Below are 19,694 nucleotides of genomic sequence, written 5' to 3' on the forward strand. Positions count from 1 at the left end.
ATAACAATCGCGGAGTTAGAGGGTAAACACTAGTTTGATTACAGGTAGAGTAGATTATGATTTGGACGTGTTGTATCGTGTTTGTGATTGGAGGAGTGTGGGCTGATGAGCATTATCCTGGCGAGACATCTAGTCACTTCACCGGTAAATAATGATGTTAAGTTCTGTATTTAGTATAATAAAATAAATTAAGAACTCGGTTAAATGTCCATTTCAGCAGAAGAAATGGAACGAAATAAAATTAAGTATGACTTACATCAAGTACCCAAAGAAACGTTTCCTGGTAACAAAGTAAAGCTCCTCAAAGTAATAAGATCTTGGTAATGTCCCTTAGGAGTATGTGAACTCTAAATGTTAAATTTGCGTCTTGTTACATGAACCGAAGGTCATCGACCGTGTAAATAAATCGGAAGATCTTGCTTCTTGGTCGTCGTCGAGAGTGTGATGCTGGTCGGCCCCCTTATGGCCAGTGCCCCCTTCTCCGAAGTTTCCCACCGTTCCGCCATTCAACCTGATGCCAGCCTACGCAAAGCCTTTTGTTCCATCAGTCATTCCCACCTGGACTCCCTTGAAGACAGCAGTGCTACAGTTTCAGACTATAGATTTGCCACAACTGACTTTAAGGTTCCCAACGTACCCGTCACTCAAACAATTGTCTCCTATCAAATACCCAACTGGGACCCAAGGACTCCCGACACTGGCTCCTTGGAATACTGTGTCATTGAACTATTCACGGCTGGTTCCGACATATCCCCCGACTAACCCACTACCTCTGAGCCCCGTTTTTCAACTGCCTTACTATCCTCCTCTCAAATATGATGCAATCCCAAATTTCTTTCCAGTCAAGTGTCCTTGCAGAAACTCGTTTCCTTTAACGTACTTTTCTGGAAAACCGGACAAAGCGGCATCCAACGTAAATAAAATCGTGCTTCAAACTGATACAAAAAAAATAATTTTTATTAATTTTTATAAGTATCTCAATAACCCATCGCTACTCATTTGCTCTTCATTCTCTTTAGAGTCAATTCCAAGGTGTCATACGAGAAATTCCGTATGATAAAATTAACGTCACTTCCGTTGATTCGAATGGCAGCGGCCACCACTCCGTGAACGTGGAGGTCCCAAGTCAGTCGAGTTCGAGCACCCAACTCTTCGACGTCGGAAATACGGAAACGGTCAATAGCGTCACGATCGTGGTCCTCAATAACTGCGAGCAAGCCAAGTCTGATGTGCGATGCGCCGAAAAGAGCGCTTTTAATTACGTTCCTTCTAAGAACCAGGACGAACTATAAATGGTGTGGATGACGGCAAAATAACCGAGCTACTGTCTGCGTTACTTCAGCAAGTTTCTTTACTTGACAACGAAAACCTGTATTTGTTAAGTAAGTTGAAACTGTTGTTTCATGCTAAGGAAAGGGTTTTTAATGATAATTGTGGTGTTAAAGGAAATGACCAACATAGCGTCTCAACTTTACATAAAGACAGCCTGACCACCGTCATAAGTGCCTTGAAGCCTGATGGGGCTGCACGTAATTTTCCCGTTGATCTCTTTCAAATGTTTGGAATGCCTGCGGTGAAGGAATTGACTAAGCAAGCGCTTCCATCCACTCCTGGTGAGTATGACTCGGAGAAACCTGTATTCGCGACTACTATGGGGAAAGAGAACGCCTTTGAAGGAAGACAGCAATCAGGTGCAGTGTCGCCCCCTAAGACTGACGTTTCCCAAGGTGGTTCTTCAACCCAGGCGCCCAACCCCGCCAGCAGTGGCAGTGATTCGGCGGCGAGTCAGGTCACTATTCCTGGAAGTGTCGGAGTTGAAGACTCCAGATCCAATGCATCGTCGACTGTGGAGCCTTCTTTATCGGAAATGACCACTAATTCAACTATGACAGAAAACTAGTTGCGTGTATTTACTTCGACTAAATTATTGAAATATTTTAATTTAAATACGACTATCCTAACTTGGTATTTTATTGTTAATACCATAAAGAATTGTTTTGAAATAAACAAATTAATGATGTTGAAGAATATTTTGCAAGTTTCATTTAATTTTTGTAAATATTTCAAATAATCCTACGCCTTTGGGGAACTGGCACATAATTGTTTTCTGATTACTACATTCTCGGTGGTCTTAACAGGAAAACTTAGGGCGTAACTAGTGTTTTTGGCATATATCTCATCGTAAGCGCCGCCGGAGTGAACTTAACTCCCGTGGATAATATTTTCTTTAATTACATCAGACGGACCGCGGGTTAAAAGCATATACGGGTCCTGAGGAAAAAGATCGGGTGGGGGTTTTTATTTTCCGGGTGCGCAATAAGGAAAATTAAAAGCAGGTTTTGTGTTCTGGCTTGACTGGAGCGAACTCCCACGAACGCCCTTGCGCAAATGGTACGACTGGCTTCTTCTTTGGCCAATAAGAACAACGGCGCGAATTTGGGTGCGCTTGGTGGCACGGTGCGGACGCTTATAGCGATACAGACAAATTGACAGACAGACAGCACGACATTCGGAAATATGTAGTAGATATGGGTATCGTTAATAAAATCAATTTTGACTGTCAAAACCAGATAGGTCAAACAAAACGAACATAACATCAAAAATTCATTAAAGAAGTTTAAATGCACAACGGCACAGCTAAACACGTTTGGTTTAAAGGCATCATAATATTAAATGTTGCAATTTAATATCACCAGTGATCGGGTCACAAGTGGTAGTTCGAAGAAGATTTATCTTGGTCATTTTAAAACTGATATCAAGAAGTAATTTCTTCTATCGTATTGCGCTTTCTTGATACTCGATCACTTGGTGCTGCATCAGTTTAACAAGGCCAGTGTCTTCGCAAAAAGCATCTCTGTATGATTTGTTATATTATTTTTTATCGCTGTTTACTTGAAGTGCACCCAAATTTTGACAACTAAAGCTTTATGATTGCAAATCCACAGCTTGTGAACTATGCACTAAAAAAAAATTAAAGGACGAGGAAAATTTTTAATTTATGAACAAGAAATTTAAATTAGGGTAAATTTAATATTTTGAGATAAGGAATATATTTTAATGGATTTTTAACCCATGTTATATTTTTATTACAAAACAAATATTATGTGGGCTTTTAAAATTTATGATAAATCTATGAGCTTTTTTTATAATTACAATAGCTATTGGTTTATTTTGCAGAACCTACACAAATAAGGTATTAATTTTAATAAGTTAAACATAACTGACATTCAGATAAATTATGGGTGATTTCGCTGCATACGTTTTCCAAATAGCATAATATTTAGTGTTGTTTGGTTAGCGACTTGCACAAAATTACTAGTTTGACAATGAAAAAAGACCACGATGTTTAAAAGTGCGCAAGACGTGGTTTTATATGAAAATTAAAATATTAAAACCCGACTAGTTTCGGCCGCATCATCGCGCCGTCATCAGGGGACTTTTAAACAACCTTATATTTTTCCTTGTCTAACTAGTAGCATAATATATTATATTTTTTTATAATAGTTCTGGATATATTTCAGGTGTCATGAAATATGTTAGAGTCATATTTTTATTTTTATTTTTAATAATTTATTGATATTGTTATTACATCACCCCAACCACATAAGAAAAAACTTGTGTGTGGTGGGGAATAGTAATAATTTTAAATCAAGGCTTTATAGGTGAGACACAATCGCTATACAGTATTTTTACAAATAAATAATTCACAAGGGATATCGATTTCCCGCAGTTGCATATCAAATTATGCACTCGAGGTTCATAAATCGCGCGTTTTTATTAATAGTTTTTACATCCGGGGGATTGTGTGTTCTCAAATATCCGAGACATCTTGTTATTTAGCAATCCGCTTAACTGTAGAAACGGACAAGGTGTTAATGCTCCGTGAGCCGTTTATTTGAAAGGTTCTTCTTTCAAAAGGTTAAAAGTATCAAATCTTTGAAGTTCTAACCCGGTGTACTTAACCTTTTGGATATTGCGTCACCAGATCGGAAATATAATATTCTTCCATTTTTTTATCCCTATTGCGGAAAAAGGTCATTTTGAAACGGAAATTAGTAAACTTTATTTTCGCGTCTAAAGTTTTAAACCAAGGACGATCTATAAATTCTATGATAAAATACGCGAAAAAGTAGATTAGTCCATAATTAAAAGGGATAATATATCTAAATCCTAAACAAATTTGAAGAAATTAAAAAACTTACTAATAACTCGTACCGATAGGTCTTCGAGCGAATCTCGGATCAAATAGATCTTCGAGTAATAAACTACATAAAAACTAAATAAAATAGCCAGAAATTCCAACGGTAGACCGGTTTCGTTCTATTTGGAACTCATCAGTACCGTGCGGGAAATCTGGCTGGCGACTGTTATATCGAAAAGAGAAACTAAGCTTAAACATTAAAAATTTCAAAACGCGTTGCATAGCAACGGAAAAAGTAGATTAGTCCATAATTAAAAGGGATAATATATCTAAATCCTAAACAAATTTTTATGTAGTTTATTACTCGAAAATCTATTTGATCCGAGATTCGCTCGAAGACCTATCGGTACGAGTTATTAGTAAGTTTTTTAATTTCTTCAAATTTGTTTAGGATTTAGATATATTATCCCTTTTAATTATGGACTAATCTACTTTTTCGCGTATTTTATCATCCTTCTCACAGTCCATAGGTGGTCTCTTCTAACTTAACTTATCCTATAAATTCTATACCTACTTTTCAAGTTTGCCAACCAATTAACGTTCTGGAGGGCAAGCTACTTTTTCGCGACAAAGACTAAATATAGCGCTCACTAGATTCACTAGTCCTAGGCCGCGTTAATTTCTCCTTTGCTCCGTGTCGAAAACAAGACGTTTCAAAAGATTTACGTTGCCGTTATAGCGAGTTAGAGGATTCTCTTATTATAGGCTTCTGATATTAATAAAAATTATAAGAAAAGAGCCGTCAGATTTCACGGTACTAAAACCGCTGCGTTTTTATTTATTAAACTTTGGGGTTGTTTTCAAAAGTTAAGAGCTTTTATCTAAATTTGGCTCTTTTATAAATTAGTTTCTAAGTTTAATTCTGTATTTTACTACAAATTCTCAGCGTTCACGAGAAAAGCATTGAAGAAAATAACATATCTGATAGCAAAATGATTCGATCTAATGTTCGAATTGGAATTACCACAATTGAAATCTTTCGGCATCAAATAATTTGAAAAAATTTCATAAATTGTAATCAAATCAAATATTACACAATTTGGTTTGTAATTTTCAATAAAAATCAAATTGGGATGTACCCAATTTTGAATATAATTTTTAAATCATATTTGTCCATTTTTGGTAAGGGTGTTCACTGTTCATCATACACTGCGGCCAAGAAGGGACATCAATTTGGAAGGAAAATAAAATTTTTTACCGAAATGGAATAATACTATTAATCAATTTTACAGCAACAATGAACAAAAATCTTCAACAGTTTAAAATATTTAGAATTTGAAGCCTGGTAAATATTTAAATAAATGTTTTTTGTTTTTATATTTTCAATAAATGCCTTTCCCTCGATGGGTAGGCTAATAAAACAATTGAAAATTAATAAACATGAAAATATATATTAAGGCATTTTACCTGGGAGAGACCTTTCATACTAGTTTCTTTTCCAGGTGTACAAGTCACTAAGTGTTTTGAAACAAGTCTTCTGCTGTGAAATAAAAACTTCACGATCATTCTCGAGATTCTAGATCATCATAAAAGTGATGAACTCAAAAAGTGTGAAACTGGTCCATTGTTGAAATTTCTGTTATAAACTGGCATGGAATAGTTGTGAAGACTCTTATTATAAATTGCAATTATTTTAATTTTACAAATAGCAGTAACAAATTCCTAATGAGAAATGTTTGGACAAAGAAAGGCGAGTTCAGTCTCTATGAATAAAATGTTCATTTGTAAAACCCAAATAAATTTAGATAAATTGAAAGGGATTATTAAAACGAACCGAAACTTTCAGAATTTCAACCATAAATGGCTTAAATTAAAACAAGATGTAAAGGGTATTTTTAGCCTAAACATGGTATTTATTAGGACTACGGTGAAACTACTGGTGATAATTACAAAAAACAGAGAAGTTTTAAATGTAAACTTTGAATGGTTTCAATGGGAGACCACTGATGGCCTATTATTTTTTACAAATCTGACCAACATCTTTCCGGTTTCAACATAATCCATTATTTTTCATAGTGATGCGAAAGGAATTAACAATTATTTTCTGGAGTGATATGACAGGATATCTTGAAAATTATTTCAAGGATTACGCCCCCCCCAGTCATATAAGTGCTGGCCCACATTAGCTCAGCCAGATAAAGTTTAACTCAAAGTGGGGGAGATAAATTAGTTATAAAAACGTGAAATCTCTTGCCGCCTGAAGAACGAGAGACTTATGTAAAAGGTGATAAAGATTTAGGAATGACGGAACGACGAAATTATAATTAAACAAAACTGTTGAGTTAAACATTATAACTCATCATAGCGCCGCTCAATTCCGCGGTTGAAATCCGAGACGTCGTCCTCTCCCGGGTCTCTATTCCGTATCTCGTCACGAAACTCAGCTTCCTCCTCGTACGATATTATACACCATCATTTCGACTCTGACTGGCTTCGATCCTCCCTTAGTGTTTTTATCGGTGTCTCGTATTCTCGGCCAATTTACCCAGATCAAGCCATCGCTGTTTCGAGGAGGATTCCGCCACCTCCTTGATTCTTTATGGGTTATACACTCCGTATAAACCCTATAGGAAATTTGTAACTCGTAGTCCAGAATTCTAACTTTATCCCTACTCAAAGGGCCAGTCACTTGAGGTAGTATCCGACGTATCGCACCGTCGCTGTTTCGCGGGTGATTCCGCCACCTCGTTTATTTTCTATGAGTTATGCACTCCGTACAAACCCTCTGGGAAATTTGTAACCCGTGGTCCAGAACTCTAACTTTCTCCCTACTCAAAAGGCCTGCCACTTGAGGTAGTCTCCGTTGTATCCCGCCGTCGCTGTTTCGAGGGTGATTCCGCAACCTTGGTGACTTAGGCCTGAGGGGCCAACCACGTCTCGTAATCGTTGTACACCCTAACTGTAATGATTACGTAATATTTTGTACTCACTCGTAATCCCGTAATCATTTGTAATCTTCGTACTCATCTGTAATCACCCGTAATCATTATGAAATCACGCGTATTCATCTGTTATCAAGTGTAATCATCTGTAATCACGATTATTCATCTGAAATCCCGTGTAATAATCTGTAATCACGCGTATTCATTCGAATTATCCCGTACTCAATTACTCATTTGTAACATATTTAAAGTTTTGGGTTGCCTGTGTACTCATCGTAATCATTCCGTTCTCATCGTAATCATTCCGTTCTCATCGCAATCATTCTGTACTCATCGTTATCAATCTGCACTCATCGTAATCATGTATACTCATCGTAATCATGTATACTCATCGTAATCATTCCGTTCTCATCGTAATCATTCTGTACTCATCGTAATCAATCTGTACTCATCGTAATCAATCTGTACTCATCGTAATCATTCTGTACTCATCGTAATCAATCTGTACTCATCGTAATCAATCTGTACTCATCGTAATCATGTATACTCATCGTAATCATTCCGTTCTCATCGTAATCATTCTGTACTCATCGTAATCAATCTGTACTCATCGTAATCATTCTGTACTCATCGTAGTCATGTATACTCATCGTAATCATGCATACTCATCGTAATCATGTATACTCATCGTAATCATGTATACTCATCGTTATCATGTGTACTTATCGTAATCATTCTGTACTCATCGTAATCATTCTGTACTCATCGTAATCATTCTGTACTCATCGTAATCATTCTGTACTCATCGTAGTCATGTATACTCATCGTAATCATGCATACTCATCGTAATCATGTATACTCATCGTAATCATGTATACTCATCGTTATCATGTGTACTTATCGTTATCATTATGTACTCATCGTAATAATTCTGTACTCATCGTAATCATGTGTACTCATCGTAATCATGTGCACTCATCGTAATCATGTGCACTCATCGTAATCATGTGTACTCATCGTAGTCATGTGTACTCACCGTAATCATGTGTACTCATCGTAATAATGTATACTCATCGCAATCATGTGTACTCATCGTAATAATCTGTACTTATTGCGTAATCATGTGTACTCATCTGTACTCATTAATGATTGCGTAATCGGTGTACAGGCAAATTCTTAGTGGTTAGCCCCTCGCTTAGGCCTAAGGTGATGCCTTGGATATTAGCTTATTATTTATGTATCCTATTTTTTCATACTATTTATTAAAATTATTTACTTGAAATTTGTTTTGTACAAATTAATTAAATGAGTTGATAAATGATATAACTTAATTTATTTAATTGGTCCTTATATCTGATTATTGCTTGAATAAGGCTTAGTTATTAAAAATATGTCTTACCTCATTTCTTTCTATAGCCATAAACGCATACTAAAATGGAAATTGCTTTTTGTATAATGCGCATGTAGTGGCTTCGTATATTCAAATAAAATTACCTCATTCCACCAACGGCATGCCTAGAATTTCCAAATATACTTATTTTAAAACAATCTTCGAAATGACAACAATAATTTATTACCTTTCCTAATTTGTCGTCTTTCTGAGAGTGTTTGAAAATAGAAAAATCCAAATGAATACACACGAGATAATAGAAAAATTCAACCCAGCCCTAATAGAAGTTGTTGGTTTTACATTGAAAGAAAAAATTCATTTTCTTATGTACTAAAAATTATCCACTTCTAGTATAAAACAGTCCCGGACCCAAAGCGTTTTACATTCTAGAAAGCTAGGACTAATATGTAGATTTGGAACTGGTCATAAGCGGAAGTCTCAAACTGGTTCAAAGTCTCACTTCTTGTTTGCCTAGTCTGCAGAGTTCCCCATGCAAGGTTTAAAGAGGGTGTTTCAAAAGGTTGTGCAAGAATTTTAACGAGTTGTAGAGCGAGGGGTCTGACACCTACGAACTCGGGTGTACGCGGCGACTAAAACTCAGCTGAACTCTTTGTTGAACTCACTTGTACTCTCAAAATTTACCCAAACTCCCCAAACTCACACAAAACACCCATGAAACTCTCATAAACTCTCAATCGAACTCCCATAAACTCTCACTAACTCTGTAAACTCTCACTAACACTGTAAACTCTCGTCGAACTCTCACAAACTCGTCAAACTCGCACAAACTCTTGTCGAACTCCCACAAACTCCTAAAACTCGTGAATTGAAGGTTATAAAAATGCGCTGTTGCCTCGGCTGTTAATTGCTTCCGGAAAACCAGGGGGCAAAATGAGGGCAAAGTTTTACTTAAAACGCCAAAAAGAGCAAGCTGTTTGAAACTCTCTCCGTACTCGGAAACTCTTTCCAAACTCTGAAACGCTTTCCGAACTCTTTCAAACTCAGCTAGAACTCCCACAAACTAAACCCGAACTCCCTCGAACTGTACAAACGCTTACGAACTCTTGAAAACTCCCTGAACTCCATTCGAACTCGAAAAACTCACTTTGAACTCTTGTGAGTTCAAACTCAGGTGTACAAAAAAATCAAGGTGTCGGACCCCTCGTTGTAGGGGGTGAGTTGAGAAGCATGCCTGGTTTTCCCCATTTTCCTGCGATGAGTCAAAAGAACGACAGAGAGCTCTAAGTTGTGGCCTACTAGCCCCTGGAAGTATGCTGCAACTAGCGCAAAACCAAGCAGCAGGGGACTTTTTTACGCTGTTTATCTCGATTTGTTTACAAAGTCCATTTTTTCCTATCACACGAACCCAAACCTTAATGTTGGCCTTTCCCTGCGGATGGCAATGCTTTGGCTGCTCAACGTCTCTACCAGGAAAAGTACCCGAACCGGCGCGTCACGGCTCACGGACTTTTACCAATGTCCATCGTCGATTACATAAGACAGGCACATTCTGGATACGTTACTTAATTTTTTACTTGAACTTCTGTCCGACTGGTTCGTTACAAACGTATCGTTCGTTTGAGAGAACAGGAACGAACTAGGTCGACCACGGGTTGCCCGCAATGTTCAGTTAGTTTTGCGCTTTTTGCAGCCTACTTCCAGGGGCTTGTAGACCACAATTTGAAGCTCTCTGGCGCTCTTTTAACTCATCGCAGGGAAATGGGGGAAAAACAGGCATACTTCTCAACTCACCCCCTATAACTCCTTAAAATTTTGCCTTAACCTTTTAAACACCCTGTATACTGTTTTCCTCAATAACGTTTACTTACATCATATGGATCGCATATTCGTTTTTTAACATTTTCAAATTTAATAAAGCTCTGAAATAGTGATATAAATTAATTAATAAAAGCACCTTTTTCCGTGTTTTCAGTGAATTACCTCAATACAAGGATATTGTTTACTTTTTTCAGAGTTTCGACGTAACTCCTCGTATCGTTTCAATTGTTCTAAAAAAACAATGCGTTTAATGTTTTGATGTTAAAGGAAATAACATCTTAATAACATGTACCAAATCAGCTTCGCGATTATTTCGTGGAAATAAGGTTTTTCATTTTAAATAGTGCAATTTACCAGTTTCAATTTTATTATTTGTTTCTAGCCTGCCAACTGAGAGAACTGTCGGAATATGAGCTTGAAAATTTTATATTTATCTTTACCATTATACAGGGTGTTAGGGATAAGAGTACCGAGACTTTCTATATGCATTCTATGGGTAAAAAATGTCTAATAAACATGGGTCCTAAAGTGCTTCTTTCAGAGATATGGGCTCCCAAAAAACTACCCCAAAACCCGGGCAAACAATATTCTTCCTTGAACCAAATTGTTTTCATTAAACTATCAATCGTTTTTTATCCGCCAGGCGATAAACTTTAATTTATTAACGTCCTTTTAGAAGAAAAATGAGTTTTAAGACAAAGCCTTTTTAATTTTATTGACACGATTCCAAATAAAATAAAAACATTTTGTTGTTACGAACGATTTTAATTATCAAAATTAAAGATAAAATGTCATAAGATTTCTAAAAGAATGCTTTTAGTTTGTCTAATTCAAACCACCGTCTGACGGTGAGCGTTAACGGAGTAATTTGCGGTTGGTGCGGTTTGGTTTGGTGGTTTTTTCGTTAACGCTCACCGTCGTGACGGTTCCAACTCAGTTTCATTGGAAATTATGTTATTGTAATGTTTATGCGTAATGTGGGAATGTTGAGTTTGTGTTACGGCGGTGGTGGGTGTTCAGTGTGTTGTGTTTGCATTTTGAATGTAAGGGCGTTTTCTCTCTAACTTCTTCTTATTGACTTTTGGGACGGACCGAGTGCTGAGGGTTACGATAAACGTCTCAAAGTCCAAATGGCAGGGTTTCCACCAATCTTTTACGGTATTCGTCTTAAGGCTGTCGCACACTATGTAGTTTCCCGTACCGGCAACAGTTGCTGGTACCAAAACCGGCGCTGATATCGGCGATGTATATCGCACACAATGCGAGTAAAATATGAGGCTGATACCGGTGATCACGCGCTCGGACGAAATCCGTCACCCGTACCGAGTTCAACTAGCCTCAACTTTTTGTCGCTCCTCTCGGAGAACCGCTCTGACGTCACGGCATACCTTATCTCTTCAACCAATTGGGAGCCAGAAAATATTGAATAACCTTTGAAACACCGACGTGTTAGGATATTTCTTTCTTTCGAAAGGGTTTATTTGTTTAGTCAGTAAAAACATGGCAGAAAAATTATATAATGTCCATTTTATTAGAAAACGATAGGGATGTGACCGATTCGACGTAATATTCGTATTTCCATAGCAAATAATTCAGTATTTTTTCTTAGTTTAGTAAATTCTAACTACTGAGCTTTATCAAACAAGAATGTTTTACTAAATTATATAACAGTTATACGTCTAGAAAATCAAATTAAAACGTAATATCTACAATACGAAAAGATAAAAATTGTAATAAACCAAAACAAACGGATGCGCGCGCATTCCCGGTCTCGCGTATTTTGTAACAGTGCTTCCTCCTAGTGTGCGACTGTATGAAAAAATTCACCGGTATCGACAGCAAAATTCCCCGACGCCGTTAACGAAAACATTTTCCCCCCAAAAGAAGTTTTGATGCCAGTACCAATTTCAACATTTTTTTTCGATAGTGTGCGACAGCCTTAAGTATCAAATTGCGAGCGCATCAGGCGGGATTTGAACCCGAGACCTTCTGCTAAACAGGCGGACGTTCTACCACAGAACTACCGACACTTGTTACGCTTTATCGAAAATTAGACCTTCAGCCTTATCGGAAGCGTTTATTACAAATTAACAGAGTACTAAATTTCGGTTTTTATTAAATAGAACGAAATTTCGTGTTCCATTTAAATTATTGCATCGAAGTAACTCTAATGTAGCGTATTCTCTGTTCATTAAAAACGAAAGCGCCGCCCAGGTTTCGAACCCGAGCCCTTCCGCACGACAGGCGATTGTTCTACCACAGAACCACCTAATTTATAACATTTAGATTAAATTAAAATCGGTTTTTCGTCTCATTTATTATAATTATAATTAAAATTTTATACCGGGCGGGATTACGTTAGTAGATAATTCTGAATTGCGGAGATATATCTTTAAGGGTCATCCCGAGAAATTAATACCACTAGTTGTTTAATCATATTGTCGTATTTAATATAAATTAATAAAAAATATGAATTAATATAAACTCCAGTTTTCGTTAATGTATTTTATTAATTATCACGTACTTCACTGGGTTGAGCAAAAGTAGGGTTTAACGATACTTTCGTTTGAGTGTTTTTTAAATTAATTTATTTATCGAACGAGATAACGAGTTGTTTTTAATTTCAATTTGTTCGATTTGGTTCTTTCTTGTTTTTTTAAGTCGTATATTTTTATCTTTTGTGACTTTTTAGCTTAATGGTTCATTTATGAAGAAAATTTCGAGTTGTATACATCGGGCAAGTTTGTTGGTCGTCACTACTGCGTAATTTGTTTTAAACGTTTTCTTGACGGATTAAGATGTTTAATGCAGTTCATCAATTGGGTTTGTCTGCTATTATTTATAAAGAGCCCTAACTATTCCGTCTAGGGTCATTTATTGTACGTTGTAAGCCTTGTATTGCTAACGGTAAAGTGTTTTTCGTTTTTCACATAATTTTTTCAACTTTCGGTAATTGGGTTTATTTATTCCTGATTTCAAAGTATTTGGATTAACTTGTTTCTTGGTTGAATATTCTTTTATACTTTTCTATTGGTTATTTTTGTAGTTAAATTTTATCGAAAGTATTGATAGTTTATAAGAAATAAAATTTTCGTATTTCGATTGACTTGTACACTTGCTTTAAGAATTGTATTTGTAAATTAAAATAATTTAATTTAAATACGGTTGTGCCCAGAAATCCAGCCCCGGGTCATGTTTTTATCAGGAGGATATTTAACCTCTAAGCTGTTGACGTTTATCCAGTTTTAGAGGAATCTTTATAGTGTATACATCTGGTTTCAATATAATAACGTCGAAAATTCGTATTTGTGAATGGTAAGGTGTTGCGTTTCTTGATATTCTATTTTCTATTGCTTGGTTTCTAAGTATTTCAATTATTTACTGCTTGTCTGCGTAATAATATTGTTCTATGAGTTATTTTGAAAAAACCGAGTGAAGAATCACTGTGCGCCTAAGATGGAGGAAATGAGCTTGGACGTCGTTGATCGAGGTAACAGCCAGAAATGTTGGTTGTGTGAGCTCAGAAGGTATCTTGGACTGGTTCTTGTGCTAGGACGATATCCTCGGATATGTTCCTCTCATGTGCTTGGATCGAAGAGGCGAGCAGGATGGAAAAGAGGTCGACTATCAATCAACATTGTATCATATTGCATTTCAGGATCAGTAACTTGGTTCCTAAGGCAGACATCGAGTTCCTGGGTGCGCGAGTCATATATGTTATTGGAAATTGGACGGCATTAGTATTTTTCACGCGGTATGTGTGACAACGTCAACAGGAAGTCTACGAGTCTTCAACTACCTTCATCAAGGGCAAGTGTTGAAGTAAATTCAGCGTTAAGGATGCGACAAGTATTTCGTAAGCGAGAAAACAACAAATACCCTCTGTAGATGTTTCTTTTATTAAAATTTGTTTCGTATTATATTTAGTTGATAAACGTGTGCTGTAAATAGGGTTAAATTCAATTGTGCATTTGATTTAGTACGTCTATCTCACTGTTGTAACTACGTAATTTATAATATTCTGAATAATTTATTCTCAGTTGTTTCGTCTCAATTATTTTAGTTATAATAATGTAATATTGGGCGGGATTGAACCGGGATTACGTTTTTAGTAAATAACTTCTCGAGAGATTAATACCACTAGGGACAATTCTTCCGAGGAGAGGTATATTTTGGCTAGCCAACTTGTTTGACTGGCTCTTATCTCAACCTCGCGATATCATAGACATTCTTTTGATAACTGCGTTTCCGTCACCAATTTGTTATGTCTTTAGCGGATTCAGATTAAGCATAACTATAAATTCAGACATTAATATAACAAGTGACATTCAGAGTTGCGTCGTGAGTTTAAATAATCGATAATTGAATATTAAATTAAACTATTTAAATTAAAACAAGTCACCTAAGGCCGTAATATTACCTCTCCTCGGAAGAGTTTGTCCATAGAGAAAAAAAAGGAGGGCCGACTCAGTCTTTGGGCTATGGAAGTTTATTGTTGAAGGAGATGCTAGCGGCACCTGGCTGTCGTTCTATACAAAATAGCAAATTTAAACTTCGCCTGTTATTCCTCCCTGGTTTGTCTTATTTATTATTTATTTTCTAATTGAAGACGTAGAAATCAATGGTAAAAGATCCACCTGCAGAATATGAGCCGGGTTCTATTCCTGGCACGACGCTATTTTAAATCGATTAATTTTAATTTAATTTTTAAATTAAAAAAGTTATAGAATAAATTGACGTAAATAAGTGTAAACAAGCGTAAAGGAACACGGACTTTCTCTAAGACTGTTTGTCTAAATATCTTTGTAGCGTATATTCAACCATCTGCCATGAAGGTCGATAGCTAAACGGTAAAATACACGCCTGCTAAATATATGGCTCGGGTTTGAATAATGGCCACAACTGTAAAAAAAATAAAAATCTTACAATATAAATTGGCTTTTAAAAACTTAACTTGAATTCGTTATGGAATAAATTGACGTAATGAAGTTCATAAAAACGTAAAGGAAGGCAGACTTTCCCCAAAGTGGTTTTTCTACATAGCGTTGTAATATAATGGGTCGGTGGTTCGGTGGTAGAGCACTCGCTTGACACTATACCCCATTAATAGCGAACCACAAACAGACACGGTCATTGTAATAGTCCCCTTGGATAGGCAAAAATTCCAAAATAACCTTCTATATTAAAAGTAACATTTTCAACATTAAAGGGAATACATCCCTCCTGGTTTGGGAGGGTGCGCCAGAGCTTCTCTCTTTTCTCACAATTTGCGCTAGTCTAGAACGATAGTAGAAACCCCCAATTCTTCTATTACAGGAAGCGTGCCCGCCTTGAAGAGGTTTTCTCACTTGAAGCCTTTAATTTTTCATATTTAGTTTAGTTTTTAAATGCACCCTTAATTAACACATGAACAATAAGATCCGAGCTATAAATTAATTATCTTCATTATAGTTATGATAATTATTCAAATATAATTTCTTAATAATGAGGTACGTGGTTTTAGGTTCACGAAAGGCATTCTAGTAGATATGAGAAATTTAAGCACTACCAAAGCGGGTTTACTTTTAGTTGGTTGATTCCTCAATATCCACTGTATTTCACAGAACATATAACACGTGGTTAGTAAAATGAGGGGAGGGAATTCCTGAAAAGGTTATACTTTCTTTAATTAAGGAAAGTTAGGTTAGGTTTTTTTTAAGTAACTCGGGTACATCGCAAAATTTATTTAAATACCTTTACGCGAAAAGGTTGGTCAATTGAAATGAAAATGAATAACACACCTGTGTCCTTGGTATACTCGAAACAGGCTCGGTCAACCGACTCTCTCGTACACAGGAAGCTGTCTCGATCTTCTTCACACTTCTTGTCCTGGTCGGTTTTCTTCAAAAAATATTCCTCTATTTTTAATTATTTATTAAGAAACAGCAAAAATGCGTTCTCAGCAACGGACAAGCTCGAATCACTCTCTCGTTGCGTATTATTCTTTCAGCTAGGAGGATGGAAGTTATGGGGTAGACGGGGTAGGTAGGCTTGGTAATGTTAAACCATTGAACTTAATAAAGTATAGACATCTAGCGGAAATAGTGAGACCTAAGAACTCGGGGGAACAACCATTCTAACCAGTACGGGAGAACCATCAAACTTCGCTCGGAAGGAACAGTTCCGCAATTTCAGCCAGTAATATCAGCAAGTGCCCATGAGGCTAATGCTAACCACTCCACCAGTCCACAAAATTATTTAAAAGTAAAATAGACTCGCAGTAAGAATTTTATTGTGACGTGATATTTTGCTGGTGTTAATTTCAATTAATTAATTAATCAATGTAAATAAGTTTTCGTAGTGTAAGTGGCCGCGAAGATGGTCACGAAGTAAGCCTCATATTTTAGCTTTTTTCAATGTAAAATCCCCCCCCGGACATTTATTTTGCTAATATGCACTTGAAATTAGTCAAAATGGCAAAAACCATGAAGTAAGAAATTTAGTTAGTTACGTCAATAACAACCCGACCATTCTGTTATTTATCACAGCAAGTTCCTCATCAATACGATGAGATACAACACTCTTAATGTTGAACACGAACAAATATTTCACGATTACCAAACCTCTTTATAATAAGTGATAAATGGTGTTCCCCTTACTCGCATGCGACACCAATATTTCAATTTCAAAATAATCGGGGTTATTTTTTCAACAGTTGTAGTTAAGGCCAGTCAAAATCAACACGTCGTTTTTAAGTACATTGATTGAACAAGAATGGCGAAAGATTGAAAGCACTCTTCAAAACTGTTTAATATCGCTAATCACTGTGATACAACTACGACCGAAAGAGAAACAATGTGACCGTTTTAGTAACACAACGTGGCAGCCAAACCGTTCGACAACAAATCTAATCAATGTGACTATTTTGTTTTACAGAAAATTTACCGATCAAGTGCGAAGAGATTTCAAACATATTTATATTATTATATTATTATTGAAAGGGGTGGAAAGCCGTGCAACTCCCAAACTGTGCCTTTAGGTAAAAATTCCTATTTCTGACACAAAGTTAAGAATCTGTTTGTCCGGGATGTTGAAGAAGTCAAGCGTCTCCAACCGATGCATACCAAGATGCTCAAACCTTAGAGCCGCATAATGGTCACAGCTACAAAGAGTGTGAGAGGCAGTTTCCTCCTCGGTTAGACAAGCCCTACAAATTGAGTCATCACTGACTCCAATAAGATTTAAGTGTCTGTTAAGTTGGCAATGGCCTGTAAGTAGGCCAGTTACCAACTTTATATTCGTCTTAGAGAGCGAGAGAAGCTCTTTTGCTCTCTGCCTATAGACGGGCCAGGGATAAACTTCTTGGACTGCATTTGACCATCCATCTCAAGCCAAAGCTTCAGTTGACGATCCGACATATACTTGGAGACCAGGCTGCGTACCAGACCACGGGGGATGGGTAGAGCAGGTTCAGGCCCACTAAACCCAGCTCTTGCACCCTCCCGGGCGAAGGCGTCAGCCTTTTCGTTCCCGTGATGCCCTTTATGACCAGGTATCATTAAAGGTTGAACTTTATTGTGCGTTCCAAGATCATAAAGAAGATCTAAGCAGCTAAGAACCAGTTTAGAAGTGATACTATATTGGTAAAGAGCGGCCTGACTATCCGTGTAGATTTGGATAACCTTCCCGCGATGCTTCTTTTCCAGCCAATAGTCGGCACAGAAGCAGATAGCAGAAAATTCTGCTTGGAAAACGGTAGCGTATTCCCCTAGGCTTTCGTAAACACCATAGTTATTATTAAAGCAGTACATCCCCGCGCCTGTACCAGAATTGGTCTTAGACCCATCGGTAAACCAGACCACCTCACCTCTGGCACCGAGGGTAATATTAGGCCGATCCGTGCGGCTTGGGAAGTTAACCTCAAAGGGCTTGCTAAAGTGTCAGAACCTAACTTAAGTTTGGTTAAATGACTAGAAATATCCTGATAGAGTTTGGTGTTACTATTTACCCAATTATTATCCTTCCACCAACCATTTTGGTTAAGCTTATAGGCACCAAAAGCAGCACCTTCCTTTATAAAAAGATGCAGAGGAAGAATGTTCAGGAGAACTTCTACAGAAGTACTTGGGGCTGTTCTCATAATTCCAGTAATGCCAATACAGACTATCCTTTGCAGGGTGCGCAGTTCAGACTGCACGGTTTTTAAAGTAACCCTTGGCCACCAGACCACGGCAGCGTAAGACAGAATGGGTCTGATGATCATAGTATATAGCCAGTATATAAATCTGGGACTAAGGCCCCAGGATTTACTAACTGTACTCCTAGTCCTCCAAATTAAAATTTTGCCCTTCTTGATAACATAATCAAGATGTGGTCAGTAATCACTTTAAGTTGCAAAACGAAAATCATCGTGATCCGTATGCGACATTATTGTGAATAAATGAGACACTCTTGCATATGAGATAAGAGAGAGATCTATTATTCTGGACCAGATAACCGATAGAGTGTTTCATCCATTTATGTAGTCCGCTTAATTTCCCCCTCCCTGGTTACGAATATTTATCACTTAATAGTTATGTCACACTTTTACAAGGTTAGAAGAAAATCTTATTCCCAGTGATTAGAGTGTAGACTGTGGATAAATATTCATGTGCAATAATATTAACTAGTAACACTCACTTTTTTTGAAAGTGATTCCCATTCCTGAAAAATGAAGTGTACTACTTTTTAGCTGTCAGTGTGCGAACTGTATCAATATATTTTCTTACTGGTTTAATTTGATCGCATACCTGTAATTGTAAAAATACCATTATTTAATTTTTATATATTCCTTTAAAACTTAATTCATTAAATAAAATAAATATTTACTTTTAAAGTAATATCCTTGATACCCTATAAACAATTATGGAATATATAGAAATTCTTGATAATATGTTGAAAGAAAAAATTAGGAAATATTAGAATGTTATAAATATATTTCTATCTATAAAATGTTTCCCATGGTGTTGGTTCACTTTAAGTTAGATGAATTAAATCTAAAAAAAGGCTTAATTATAAAACTTATTTTATTCGATGTGGAAGCAATATTTTAGAGAAGTAAACGGAGCCCGCAAAAGTCCCTATCTCAAACAAGTATGTTAGTCTAGTGTTCGGAATTGTTTATTCATTATCCACAAATTTTCCGATTTTTTTAAAAAAACGTTGGTAAAAAGAATATCATTTTAACTTATTTAATTATGTTTTTTACTCAACCAAGCATTTATTTGAATAAAAGTGGTATTTATTTAAATACTTGTTTGTTTTATATAAATAATAGGCTTATTCACTTTCGATTATTTAAACATTTTACAATTTTTATTCAACTATAACCAATATATTTGTTATTTAAATAAATATTATTTAATATAGCCGAGCTTATTTTATTCATGGATCAAAATTAATTGACTGCCGAGCACTATGTTAG

General features: G+C 36.5%; 3 protein-coding genes and 1 long non-coding RNA gene across 8 annotated transcripts in view; 2 read left to right on the forward strand and 2 right to left on the reverse strand.

Moving 5' to 3' along the window:
* Positions 1-1,924, forward strand: part of LOC149959506 (uncharacterized) — a 140,759-nt gene extending 138,835 nt beyond the window's left edge. For 3 of the 5 annotated variants that reach the window (XM_090166457.1, XM_090166454.1, XM_090166456.1), the window contains one exon: positions 1,446-1,924. In XM_090166457.1, the coding sequence (XP_090022583.1) occupies positions 1,446-1,900 (455 nt within the window). In that variant the 3' untranslated portion in view covers positions 1,901-1,924. The remainder of the gene's footprint in view (positions 1-1,445) is intronic. The other 2 variants (XM_090166458.1, XM_090166459.1) reach the window with 1 other exon arrangement.
* LOC149959509 (uncharacterized) overlaps positions 1-19,694 on the reverse strand; it is a 337,839-nt gene that overhangs the window by 108,512 nt on the left and 209,633 nt on the right. The gene's annotated exons all lie outside the window — the stretch shown is intronic.
* LOC149959517 (uncharacterized) lies at positions 18-510 on the forward strand. The gene is made up of 3 exons (XR_016478595.1): positions 18-144; positions 218-306; positions 386-510. It is a non-coding gene; the product is annotated as an uncharacterized LOC149959517 (long non-coding RNA).
* Positions 5,617-18,494, reverse strand: LOC149959518 (uncharacterized). The gene is made up of 10 exons (XM_090165264.1): positions 18,263-18,494; positions 17,568-18,050; positions 17,356-17,499; positions 16,033-16,149; positions 10,415-10,482; positions 10,303-10,353; positions 8,661-8,681; positions 8,578-8,598; positions 8,483-8,512; positions 5,617-5,681 (listed from the first exon to the last, which is right to left on the reverse strand). The coding sequence occupies exons 1-10, from the start codon at positions 18,492-18,494 to the stop codon at positions 5,628-5,630; spliced, it is 1,221 nt and encodes a 406-aa protein (XP_090021390.1). The 3' UTR covers positions 5,617-5,627.

The sequence above is a fragment of the Leiobunum rupestre genome, chromosome 2 (assembly GCF_980474605.1).
Source record: "Leiobunum rupestre chromosome 2, qqLeiRupe1.1.hap1, whole genome shotgun sequence".
NCBI classification, from domain to species: Eukaryota; Metazoa; Arthropoda; class Arachnida; order Opiliones; family Sclerosomatidae; genus Leiobunum; species Leiobunum rupestre.

Excerpts from the sequence above, each read along its gene's own strand:
- LOC149959518 (XM_090165264.1), bottom strand. The coding sequence starts at position 18,494 with ATGATCATCAGACCCATTCTGTCTTACGCTGCCGTGGTCTGGTGGCCA. Across the intron at positions 10,483-16,032 it reads CGAGTATACCAAGGACACAG|AACAATTGAAACGATACGAG; the intron begins GTGTGTTATTCA and ends TTGTTTTTTTAG. Across the intron at positions 8,513-8,577 it reads CATGCCGTTGGTGGAATGAG|TATGCGTTTATGGCTATAGA; the intron begins GTAATTTTATTT and ends TTTCCATTTTAG.